Genomic DNA, 12775 nt, shown 5'->3' on the forward strand with positions numbered 1-12775 from the left:
AGAGAGGGAAGAGAGGAGGAAGAGGGAGAAGGAGAGGAAAGAGGAAAGGAGCGGAGACACAAAAGTGGCCTCAGAGACAGAGGAGTGGTGAGCAGTTAGCACCTCCTAGGTAGGCCAGCCCTAAAGAGCCAGCTGTGTCATATCCTAGAGAGGTTATTTATTGTAATATGAGAAAATGGGTAAGAATACAGGGGGACAGTCTGGATTTGGTGATGAGGTCTTCGGTCTGCTTTGAAATGGCAGTGCTGAGAGTTAAAGGTGAGGGTGGAAAGCAGACAGGAAATGGGCTACAGATGGGGGTGAAAAGCAGTAGGAAACGCAGCCAGAGACAGAAAGAGAGGGGCGAGTGACAACCTCAGTACCACGCCAAGGGCCCGCGTGGGCATCTCCAACCGACCTGCCAAGTCCTCTGGCTTTGAGCCACCCTCTTTCCCTGCAACAGGGCTCAGAGGCTCCCACTGCTTCCCAATACTCTCCACTGCTACCACCACCCTCTCTCTCTGGACTTGGGCTTCATTCCCCTTCCAAGCAACAAGAAGAATGACTCATTCTGTCTTTGATGCTCTTGAACTCTCTGGATTTTTATAGGGCTTATTGCTAACGACTTGAGGAAACAAGACCACCATAACAGCAATAGCAATAATGAAAATGACAACAAATCTAAACTAAAATATGGAGTAAATTAAATTTCCAAAGTCTTAAAAGACTCTCAGAATGACGATCCAGACTCCCTTCTAAGAACTTCTTTTTCCTTTTACTTGTGAAGGTGAAGATGACCTGACAACTTTCTTGCAGCTCCAAGGCAGACCCTTCTCTCTACCAGCAGAAGAAACAATCAGGGACTAACAATAAATGCCTCTGCGGCATTTGATCAAACCGGGTCAAGAGAAACACTTCTGAAAACTGAATACTTGGGGGAGGGGGAGGAAGGGAAAGCCCAGAGTTGCAAGAATGTACCACTTAAGGAATGTGCTGAAATAATTTTTAAAAAACAAATGTTTTTGATCTGATGTTTCCTGACATCATGGTCACCACCGAATTCTAGTGGAAAGAGAAAAATTAAGGATATGTTATAGGACTAAAAAAAAAAAAAATGACAAAAAAACACATGTAGAAAGAGATAATAAAAGGAACCAAGTACTTATGGTCTAGGGCAGGCCATAAATAACTCACTCAATACAAAGCTTTCTCAAATTAACAGTGAAGAGACCTGGGATTAAGATAAACTAATTGTTTAGACTAAGGAGTTATCGAATAATTACTATATTTTCAAAGCCACCCCAAAACTATGGGTGCATGTAAGCATTTTTTTGTATTAAAAATATTCCAAATATTTTAAAATTAATGTCATCTTTTTATCACCTAGTTTAGAACCAGAGGACAATGGTAATTGAATGTTCGTTCACTGTTTTGTTCATTATTTATCCATCCTTTCATGTATTCATTTAACAAAAGTGTATTGAAGGACAATCATATGTCAGGCATTACAGAGGTACAAATGAACAAAACAGGCGGGGCAGGGCGGGGTGAGGGGGGTCCCTGTCCTCCTAAAGCTTAGGTGGGGGAGATAAACACAAAGTAAGCCAAGAAATGAACAAAGTTTATTTCAGATAACATACAACGGAAGTAGAGCTGATTCTCACTATTCGCGATAACCACATTCTATGAAGTCACCACTAATACTGAATTAACGAACACTGAACTATTGCTCCCAGGGGAAATATGAAACTAGGTTCCTGTGAACCTCTGGTCGCCACATTTTCATCAGCTGATCAATACATAACCTTGTTTTTGGTGTGTTTCTGTTCAAAGACCCCTTATTGAATACATATCACGGATTGATTAACATTGAGCTCACCGCTAACAGCATGGTAACTCATGCCTGAAGGAAGCTTCTCTGACACACATACTTTCTCCATAAGATACAGCACATTCATCTTGCACTTAGGCACACAGGGCGGGAAGTTAGCACTGCACTTATACCAAAATCACCAAGAGGAAGCACACAACTGTGAAGTACATGGCACAGAGGAGATGGTGAGAAGGACCTTGCTTATTATAGTGTAAGAGCTGCGACAAGAAGGCAGAGCAGCACCTTGCTTGACGTCAGCGGGGAACTGTGTGTCAGCAACCCAAATTTTTCACCACTCTGCACATGTCTGCAAGTGACCAGGAATGCACTCTAAGTATTGATTTCAGAGTTATAAATAAATTGTAATGAATAGGTGAATTAGCAAATACTGAATTGATGGCTAACGAGGGCTGACTGTAATTCATTGTGGCAATGTGCCAAAGGGCCAGAGGTATTTCAGACTGGATGGATAAAGAAGGTCTCATAGGTCAGGTGATATTGGGCTGAGATCTGAACGAAGCAGAAGCAGCCAGAGATATCCGGGGAAGATGTAAGGAGAGAACATTCTAAGCCAAGAGAACAGTGAGCGCAAACGCCCCAAAGCCAAAATATGGCCAACGTGTTCTGAAGCAGAAAGACCTATGTCAACACCTGTGCTGTCCAGTAGAGCAGCCACTTTGATCAAGCCTTTAGAAGTAACTCCCAATTTAGAGGAAATGCAGAGGACAAAGGATCACACTACATGACATCATAGGGATATGATCAGCAAAACCAGAATGTGCTAGCCTAGACCTCTCCTGTCCTTTTTCTCCTGTTCTTAACTTGTGGTTTGCACACCTTCATCTCCTAATTTTTTCCCCATCATGTCCTATTATTTTTTAGTTTTAGGGTACAAATATCCCATTTGCTAAATCTGCCAAGTCTCCTTCCTTGTGATTCATTTCTTTATATAATGTGTAATCTTTGACTGTGAGCTCATCTTTGAGATTGCTATCTTCAAGAATCCAATGTTCCCTCAGCTACTGAAACTTCCCTATCCAGAGAGGTTTTCCATTTCTCTCTGCCTGGACCTGGGTTTCAGATGTGCCAGACCAGTTACCATGTCAGTTTCTTGGACTGTGTTACCATAACCATGTAGTCAGATGAATTCAGACCCCAGACTTGAGCTGTGCAGGATTTGAAGCTCTAATGTCTAGCTGCTGACTCATTTCCTAGTTCAAGGGGATGGCAAGCTTCCTTGCAGCCTCCTTAGGAAATGGGGGGTATTTTTCTAGTCATCATCTGTGTCAAGGTACTTGCGGAGGGTTGTATTTTTCAAAGAAAAATGAATGCACTGATACGTATCCGTTCCCACAAGTTCTTCCTTCAATGTAATGTTGTCACGCCTCCTTCAATAGGCGGAGTTTGTGTTCTCCTCCCTGAAACTAACTTCCTCGGTCAATAACATGCCGGAGAAGTGACTGTGTGATTTCAGATCAGAACAAGTGATACAACTTCCACCGGCTCGCTCTCGGGACACTCACCTTAGAAACCCAGCGACCATTTTGTGAGGAAACCAGGTGACAGGAAAGATCCACAGCTAAGGTCTCAGTCTACAGCCAGCATCAAGCACCAGACATGGGAGTGAATGAGCCTGCAGGTGATTCCAGCCCCAAGCCTTCCAAGCATCCATGTCAGGCCCCACACACAGGAGGAAGCAGGGCCTAGTTGCCCCTGGTGTGCATTGCCCGAATTCCTGACCCGCAGAATCCAAGAGCACAATAAGTGGTTGTCTTCCATGACTCAGTTTTGGGGAAATTTGTGATGCAGTCATAGAAACTGGAACAGTACTCCTTTGTGACCTCCAGCTTTCGGCAGATGCTCAACAGTGGTTTTCTATGAGAACATTCCTTCATTTCTGCCACCTGGGGATTTCCTTCCCTTGGTTCCTAGCTTGGCCACATATCCATAAATTATCTTATTATATTTTACCCAGCATTTGAAATGTAACGAAGCAGAATGGAGTCCCTTTCATATCAGCTCACTGTGCCCAGGAGTTCCCAGAATAACTTTTCAAATGAAGACATAAAGAGCTGAAGGATTTAAATTCTTTTGTAAAGATACTTAAAAATAAAAATGAAGCCTATAGAATGTACATGTATTATAGAACAGATAACCCATTACAGAAAAAAAAAATACATGGTCAATAAAAAATATAAAAAAATATAAAAAATACATGGTCAATAAATGCTCACTAGTATCAAATAAAAGCAATGTAGTGACTGAGTTTCACCAAATGGCCAAGGATTTTCTTTAACACTCGACAGTGTACGATGGGGTTTAAGGAACATAAGGTTTCAGTGTATGTATTGGTATAACATCTCCAGAGAGCAATCTCTCTAAATATATATCCTTATAATTTTGTATACTTTTGACCGTGTAATTCCACTTCTAGGAATTTATCCTAAAGAAATAATCATTGATATATTCAAATATTTATCTTCGCGGATGTCAAATCCTATATATTATTTTTAGAATAGAAAAGAAAAAAGGCTGAAAATAACCCAAACATCAAGCAGCAGATGGTAAGATTACCTTGAATTTCAGCTTTGTTTAAACCAAAATAATTATCAAGTGAACATAAAGACAAGTTGTAGGTTCATTGAGAAAGCTAGTTATTTATTTATCCACAATGCCAGGCATTGTCCTAGAAGCTGAAATATAAAAATGATTAAGAGGCAAAGGCATAGAGTCTACGGGGCGGGGGGGGGGGCGGGCAAAGCAAACAATTACAGTTCATTATAAATATTAATGATAAAGCTGTTTAAATTCCACGTACAACAGAGCCTTTGCTAACCTAACCAGATTGGGGAAGTAGGAGAGTTTTGCTTCTGTTTTTAAGCAAGGTATGTTCAAGCTGAGTCCCACGGAGTTTGAGTAGTAGAAATTAACTGTGGCAGAGAAGGCAGAATGTGTACTCAAATCCTTGCTCCTCCAGAGAAGAGAGTGGTTCCCAGAAAGTGGCTACCTCTCTCCCTCCTGTGATTGGAACGGGAGTGCGTATGAGGTGTAATACTTTCAAGAAGCAGACCTGCTCTCTGCATCCTTTCTCCTTCCCTGTCTGCTGGCTGCGGTTAGACAAGAGTGAAGAGCTAACGAACGAATAGCAGAGGCTGGATCCTACGACTAGGGAACAAAGCTGCCTTCTGACCAGAAACACCAGGTCCTTGAAGGACGTCATTTTGCTTAAAGTCCTTTTGTTACAGTGTTGATGAGAAAAATAAATGATTCCCCATGGAGCCACTCTCTGAGTGGAGCTCGCACCAGGTCTGCCTGGATTTTCTCCGGGACTCCGGTTTCCTCCCACATCCCAAAGATGTGCACGTGAGGGGAATGAGAATTTACTGTATGTGGGTTTTGTTGGTGGTGGTTTGTTTTTTCATTAGTTTCAAGTGTACAAAACAATGTAATAGTTAGACATTTACACCCCTCACAATGTGATAACCTCCCTCCCCCAATCTACTACCCCTCTGACATTGTATATAGCTGTTACAGTTCCACTGACTATGCTGTACTCCACATCCTGTGACCAAATATATACATATATATAATTATAGTTGATATAAAAATATGGAACGCTTCACAAATTTGCGCGTCATCCTTGCGCAGGGGCCATGCTAATCTTCTCTGTATCGTTCCAATTTTAGTCTATGTGCTGCCGAAGCGAGCACTACTGTATGTGTTAAATCACTAAAACGTTGGGGTCTGTTTGTCATTATAGCTAACAATACACTAAGACATGTGGTTGTTATTCCTAAATGTGAGTGTATTCGCTCACTTACTCAAATGTATTCACTAAGCATGTACTATGTGCACATGGGTATTCCACGTGCATAACAAGTACAAAGGTGAACAAAACAGAGGTCCCGCTTTCACGGAATTTCCTGTCCAAAAGAAAAAATAGTAGCCACTCATACAGCTACAATATAAGGCATTGTGGCATTACAGCCCTGGGGGGACGTAGACATACATATATACGTACATATATGTTATCTATACATACATATGTATGTATGTATATCGCTCTCTCATATTAGAGGAGTTAAAAGAAGGGAGATACTTGTTTCATATGGAGGTTAGAAAAAATATTTGGAAGACACTAGAAAATGACCCTAGAAAATTTAAATAAAATTCGAACGGGCAATAGAGTAGTAGGTAGAGGCATTCCAGGAAAAGATACAAGCGTCAAAGACGCCACGGAGAATGGAGAGAGTTCAGGTAAGGGCACTGTGAGAAATAATGAAACGATTGACTGGGGCGAGATCACAGACAAATTTGAATGGTGGCCAAAGTGGTCTGTGCTTTCTTCTTTGAGCAATGGGAAGGCACTGAAGGTTTTTAAACAGAGTCATGGCACAGTCACAGCTATTTTGCTTTACAAAGAGTAATCTGGCAGATCCTGGAGCCAAGTTAAAGGCTACCATCATGGTCCAGGGTGCTTACGGTAGTAGCAGGGAGAAGGCACAATTAACAGTTGAATTTAGGAGGTTCGACAAAGAAAAAGGGAGTCAGAGATGATGAAGGCTATGGATTAGGGTGACTAAGAGAATAATGGAAGCATGCATTAAATTCAAAGAGAAGGTGCTTCTCTTGGGGTGGAGGGCAATAAGCTCAGTATTAAAGTGAGTACAGGGAATCCCGGAGGAGAGATAGCCAGGGATTAAGCTGTATGAATTGAGGTCTACAGGTTTGGTTGATACATGGAAAATTTTCAGTTATCTTTTTACTGGTGAGAATGAAGACCGGACTGGATTACAGTTGCCAAGAGAGAGAAGACAGCTAGATTCCCTTAAAATATGTGCAAGGCAGGAAGATAAAGGAAAGGCAGAGAAGTGACTGGAGAGAGATTGAGAGGAACTGGAACAGCAGGAAGCATTGGACCATGTCCAATTCTACAGGAGTTAGTAGAGAAAGGAACTACTAGTAGTACTACTGAAACACCAAATACACAATCTCGTTGCATCGTCAAACAAGCCAATGAAACACAATTCCCAGTTACTGACCAGGAATTCAGACCCGACAAAGAACATAAGGAGTAAAATGAATTTAGATTCTAATCTAGGCTCTGCCCTTCAATAGCTGCATAACCATAGGGAAGTAATAACCACAAAGAAAATAACAGTGCCTGTGATTCTCATTGGGTTAGTGAGGATTAAATTTTAAAATGCATGTAAAAGGTTCAGCGCAGTGCTGGGCATGCAATAAGCCCCAGGTAAGTGGAAGCTATTGTTTTGTTTTTAAATAACGAGTAAACATAGGTTTTTCCCAACACAGCCTGTTAATGGAAATGTAAGTCAGTAAAGACTATTTGGAAGGCAAGAGTCCACCAAATTTTTAAAGTACATACTCCTGACCCAGCAATTCTGCTTCAAGGAATTCATTTTGTTGCACTGTTCCCTGTGTAAGAATGTTCACTGATGCGTTGTTTGTAATAAGCAAACAGTGGAACCAATCCTAATACAGAATGGTTACATAAATTACGACACATGTCTACCACATCATACATCTGTATGATACAGCCATGAAATATTCAATGTAGACCGAAGTAAACCGATATGAAAGGTATTTGCCATAGCTTACGTGAAAAAGGCAATTTCTCAAAGGAATCCACATATGATTTCATTGATGATTAAAAAACACCAATGAAAAAAAGAATGGAAGGATAAACACTACATCAAGTCTCAGAAGCGTTTGAAAGTAGAGTAGAAAGAGGGCTTTCACCCTGAAGCTCTGCTTCTGGGCTGTTTGAATGAGAAATACTAATGTATTATGATGTAATTTCCAAAATGTAAGCACTTAAAATAGGAAATGTCAGAAATACTTTTAAAGAAATGCCAGTGTCACTGGAGATTGAACTCACCCTTCGCAAGGCAGATAAAAAGTCAATAAAGATGAAGAACGGGGGTTCTTGTGATTCGGAGGACAATACCCTGAAAATGGTTGTAAAAGTTCATTTGGATAGAAAAAGGCTCCACTTTTCATGTCTATGACGCTACAAAGTTTGTGGGGGGAAATGACGGGTACAGTAGAACAGATTACCTGCAGGACACAAATCTTCTCTGGTATTTTTAACCTCTCGAGAAAACAGTAATAAACACAGAAATCATAGGCAAATCATAAATGGAACAAAGCAACATTGGCAATGAAAACGGGGCCAGACCCATCTACGTCACAGGGTCAGCGGCCCAAGTCCTGCTCCATCCACAGGGCCGGGTGCAAGTGTGGGAGAAAGGGAGAAAGGAAACACCGTCTCGTGTCTTCAGCTGAAACCTGGAGGGCTGAGGGCGCACCCGCAGGGGTGCGTCCACTGCAGGGACGGACGAGGGTGCCGGCCTCCACCTGCAGGGCAGGAGTGCGGGCAGGCGGGGAGCTGGCGAGGGCCCCCCCCCTGGGGTCAGCGCCATCCACCTGTCCGTGCCGACCCAAACCCGCAGCTGAGTCCCGCCGTCCTCCCGCCTCCCGCCAGGTCCCGTCCCCGTGCAGGACCCTGGGAGACCCTGTGCCCAGCCAGGCGTTTCCCCTCCTGGGGAGGGGCCTGGCTGCCTGTCGGCCCGCCCCGGCCGCCGCCCGCACTCACTGTCCCCGCGGCTCCGCGGCGGAAGGCAGGCGCGTCCTCGTGCGCCCAGGCGGGGGCGCCCAGGCGTGCGCGGCGGGCAGCGGGGGCAGCGCGGGCGGCGAGCACAGCCCCGGCTCCGGGCCGCCCGAGGGGCAGGAAGGGCGGCCGCGCGCTCGTCCCAGCGCCACTCTCGGGGCCAGCATGCTCCGCCGCCGCAGCCCGGAGACTCGGGCCCCCGCGGCGCAGCCCCGCCCGCCCGACGCGCCCCGTTGCCAGGAGCCTGGCGCTTCCGGCTGCCTCCGCGCGGTCGCGGGCGCCGGTTAGGGCAGAGCCAGGGCGGGCCTGGGGCGAGGAGGTGCCCGCTCTGCAGGACTCGGTCGGCCACAGCTCCAGGTGCCGCCGCCTTCGGGTCCCAGCACCGGGACGGGACGAGGGGATGCGGGGGGAAGAGGGTGCGGAAACAAGGCCAGTGGACAGGCGTCAGTGGTGACGCAAGACCTGCGGGACAGGGCAGCTCACAGGGTGGGCGGGTGGACAAGGCCGGCGACGTGCAGTTGTCTGGGTTGCATTTCTAAGATTGAAACTACCCAGGGTCTCCTGAGTACTGAGGAGCAATACCTGACGAGTCCAGTCTTGGGGAAGTGGCGGTCGCCCCCACCCCTCCCGCGTCGGAAGGGATTCCGTGTCCCAGGCCTTCGGCTAGGTCCTCTGGCGAAAGGTTACATGTGTCCCCGCCGGAGCTGGGACGCCTAGCGCGCCCTGCACGGCAGGACCTCAGCATCTGTCCTCTTGCTGACTTGTATTCTAAACCCTCTTCCTTCATTTCTTGACCCCCCACGGCAGGGCTGCCAAGGTTAGCCCGGGTAATATGAATATGGTTTCAGATCCCACAAAACTCCTGAAACCACTCTCAAGTTCACTTCTGTTTTCATTAAGCTGGACGCTAACCTTTCCTACCTAGCTCCTTTGGTTAAGAAAACCAGCTTCAAGTTACACTGGGAACCTCATACTAGCCCTACCAGGTACTGAGTTGTGTGAGCCTGGGGAAGGCAAGTTAAGTCGTCTAAAAAGTGGGATAGTGGTCCACTTACCTGAATGAATGGGCTGAGCATTAAAATCACACGGACAACTTCAAGGGGACAGTCTAGGACCATCCCAAAACCAAGGAAGAATTCAGTTCTGGGCTGCTCTCAGTGAGGAACCGCAGACCTAGGACTAGTGGAGTGTGCACTGCACCCACTGCACGACAGGCCCAACGTTTGCTACACCATCTGCTTTGGAGTCTGGCTATCATGTCCTCCAGGCCATCACACCCCCACTGACAGCTCCTGCTGTTCTAGCTCCTTTGTGAACCTCCCCAACCCTCACCCCATAAAGCCACATTCCAGCCCCCACTCCTCTCACCATTTCCCATCCCAACACTCAAGGACTGCAATGAATCAACAACTGGAGATAAAAAATTTTAAGTGGCTACTGCCCTTTAAGAGGCAGGATTCAAAGCAGCAAACAGCATGCAATGCAGCAGGCGCTGTGCTAACTGCTGGAATAGGAAAGGCAAAGACAAACCTTGCGGGGGTTTGAGTACATACACTCAATCCTTGAGTGGCTGTGAAAAGCAACAGACAAGTAAATGAAAAAGCATTTCAGATAGTGAGAGGTGCCATGGAAACAATCAAGGTTATGTGATGTGTCAGACCCCTTTTTCCAGAACGGTAAATCCCATGAACACACACCTGAGGACTGAGTGTTCCAGATGCAAGATTACAAGCACCAAGACCCTACAATGGAAGCTTGTCATTATTGAGGAACAAGAGAAAAATGACTGCTGGGAGCCACAAGTTAAAAGATCAAAGAATGACCCTCCCTCCCAAAGACTTCCCTGTCCTAATTCCTGGAACCTGTGAATATCCTGCCTTATGTAAAGACTCTGCAGATGTACTTACAGAATTTGAGATGGGGAGATTTATCCTGGTCCAGTGCAATCACAGGGTCCTTGTAAGAGGGAAGAGGGAGGGTCAGAGCCAGACAGATGATGGAAAGATGGAAGCAGAGACTGCACATTGAAAATGAAGGGGCAAACCAAGAAATGCAAGCAGCTTCTAGAAACTGGAAAAAGCAAGGCAACTGAGTCTCCCCCAACTCCTTCAGAAGGCAGGCAGGCCTGTTGACACCTTGATTTAGCGCAGGGAAGCCGATTTTGAACTTCTGATCTCCAAAACTGTTACAATAAATGTGTTTTAAATCACCTAAGTTTGCTGTGATGTTACAGCAATAGGAAACAAACCTAAGGCCTGCCATAACATGCAACATGCCTCAATACTGTAGGATCAGGTCCAGACCACTGCAACAGCCAGTACCACAATAAAGCAAGTCCTAACCTTTTTGCTGGTGGAGGGTCTTGCCTTCAATTTGTAAAAGTAACATCTATGAAGCACAGTAAAGCGAAGCGCAATAAAACAAAGTATGGCTGTGTGTGTTACATGTCAGAAACGGGGCATGATAAAAGGCCGGCCTTAGAAGGCTTACTACCCAAGAGAAGGGAAACACGTATGAGAGCAGTGTTTCGGCTGGTTTGGTACCAAATCTGTAGACTGCGGGATCAGAATGTTGTCAATCTTCTGCAAGAGCCTGTCACATCCCAGACGTCGCCGCAGTGCTTTAAAATCCTATGAAGTTAGGTATGACCATTTCCCGCAGTTTCCTGATAAGGGAAGTTTAAATAATGTATTAAGCTACTAGACAGAGGCTGTACGTGACCCCAAGCAGTTCGGCTCCAGAGCTGGCACTCTTGATCCAGCCTACCAGAGGAACCTTTGAAGATACACAAATGTTTACGAGGTCCTATCGCTGAAGGCCCGTAAGTGCAACAGGTCCCTTACGAAGACAGACAGCTAGGGGAAGACTGAGAAAGCCGGCATACTATGAAAGGCACAAATGGAAATGTACACGTAAGGTGACTTTGCACAAGTACAACTTGCTGAGCGGCCCACTTTCAGAAAGGTAGGTGGGTTAGCCTTCCAGTAGACGGCCCCTTGTAGAAGGGACTTTTAAGAGGTTGGCTTTCTAAGTAAAATCGGTTGCTTTGAAATAGGTTGTAACAGTTCACAAAATCATTTTCATACCTATTTCGTCTTTACAATTGTGGGTGAAGGCAGGCGATCCCACTTTAGTTACCAGGAAACTGACAGCTGAAATTGTCACCTGGACACGTTTTCTATTTATCCCCCCTCTGCAAATTCCCTAGGTTACTTAATTCTGAAGCAAGTGCCTCCGACTTCTCTATGGCAGTCCTCGATGTCTGCAATTCCTTCCCACTCCCCAACTCTCATACATGTCACCATTTGGTTCTCTAGCCCCCACTTGGGAAGTTACTTACACGGACAGTTGAATTTCTAGGACTGAAAACAGGAATGTGTCTGCACAGGACAGATACAGTCAATATACTATCCATTTCTTTATCCTAGAAATACTGCCAGAATTTCCTACCCCTACCAGCTTTAAACGCTGCGCTCCTTTGGTGACGTCAACGTTCATGGACCCTAACTTATCGCTGTCAATAATGGGTGTTTGGGGTAGGGGCACATGGGAAGTCGTGTGTGGTAGAACCCCATTAGCCATGGTTTGTTTTCCTTAATTTCAGTTACCCGGGTCAACCAGTCCAAAAACATTTTATGAAAATTCCAGAAATGAACATTTATAAGTTGTCAAATGCACAGCATTCTGAATAACGTGAAGCCCCATGCCGGGCCTGGGAGGCAATCGTCCTTGTCCGGCGTCTCCATGCTGTATACACGCCCTGCTCCTTAGTCACTTAATTGTCTCCTAGGTCCAGGATCACAGTGCTTGTGTTCAAGTCACCCCTATTTTTAATGCCATACCCCCATTACTTATTACACTAGTAAGTTTTAATTCCTGTTAATCTCTGTGCCTCCCTTGTAAACTAAACTTTATCGTAGGTATGTATATACAGGAAAAAAAAACAGTATATATAGGGTTTGGTACTATCCACAGCTTCCAGGCATCCACCGAGGGTCTTGGAACATGTCCCCCATGGATAAGAGGTGGGGGGGCTACTGTACTCTCCCCTCAATTTTGCTGTGAACCTAAAACCGTTTAAAAAAATTTTTTTAAAAAGCTTTGTTAAACACCAGCACTTCACACATATAGAGTACCACTTCTATTTACTATCCCCATTCCTTTCGCCCCCACCCACCCATACCTGGGTAGTTAGCAATATGCCACCTGTACTTGGTTGCAATGGGATTTTCTTTCTTCGGAGCCACTTCTATCTTTCAGAATACTGGACGAGCAAAGGTTTACCGCTCCAT

The 12775-nt window shown here is 45.2% G+C and overlaps 1 protein-coding gene across 1 annotated transcript in view; it reads right to left on the reverse strand.

Moving 5' to 3' along the window:
- Positions 1-8685, reverse strand: part of LOC308506653 (uncharacterized protein C8orf89) — a 31144-nt gene extending 22459 nt beyond the window's left edge. The window contains exon 1 of the mRNA XM_081070373.1: positions 8469-8685. Coding sequence (XP_080926499.1) covers positions 8469-8650 — 182 coding nt within the window. The 5' untranslated portion in view covers positions 8651-8685. The remainder of the gene's footprint in view (positions 1-8468) is intronic.
- Between the last annotated feature and the right edge of the window lie 4090 nt (positions 8686-12775).

Source organism: Rhinolophus hipposideros, assembly GCF_964194185.1.
Source record: "Rhinolophus hipposideros genome assembly, chromosome: 13".
Taxonomy (NCBI): Eukaryota; Metazoa; Chordata; class Mammalia; order Chiroptera; family Rhinolophidae; genus Rhinolophus; species Rhinolophus hipposideros.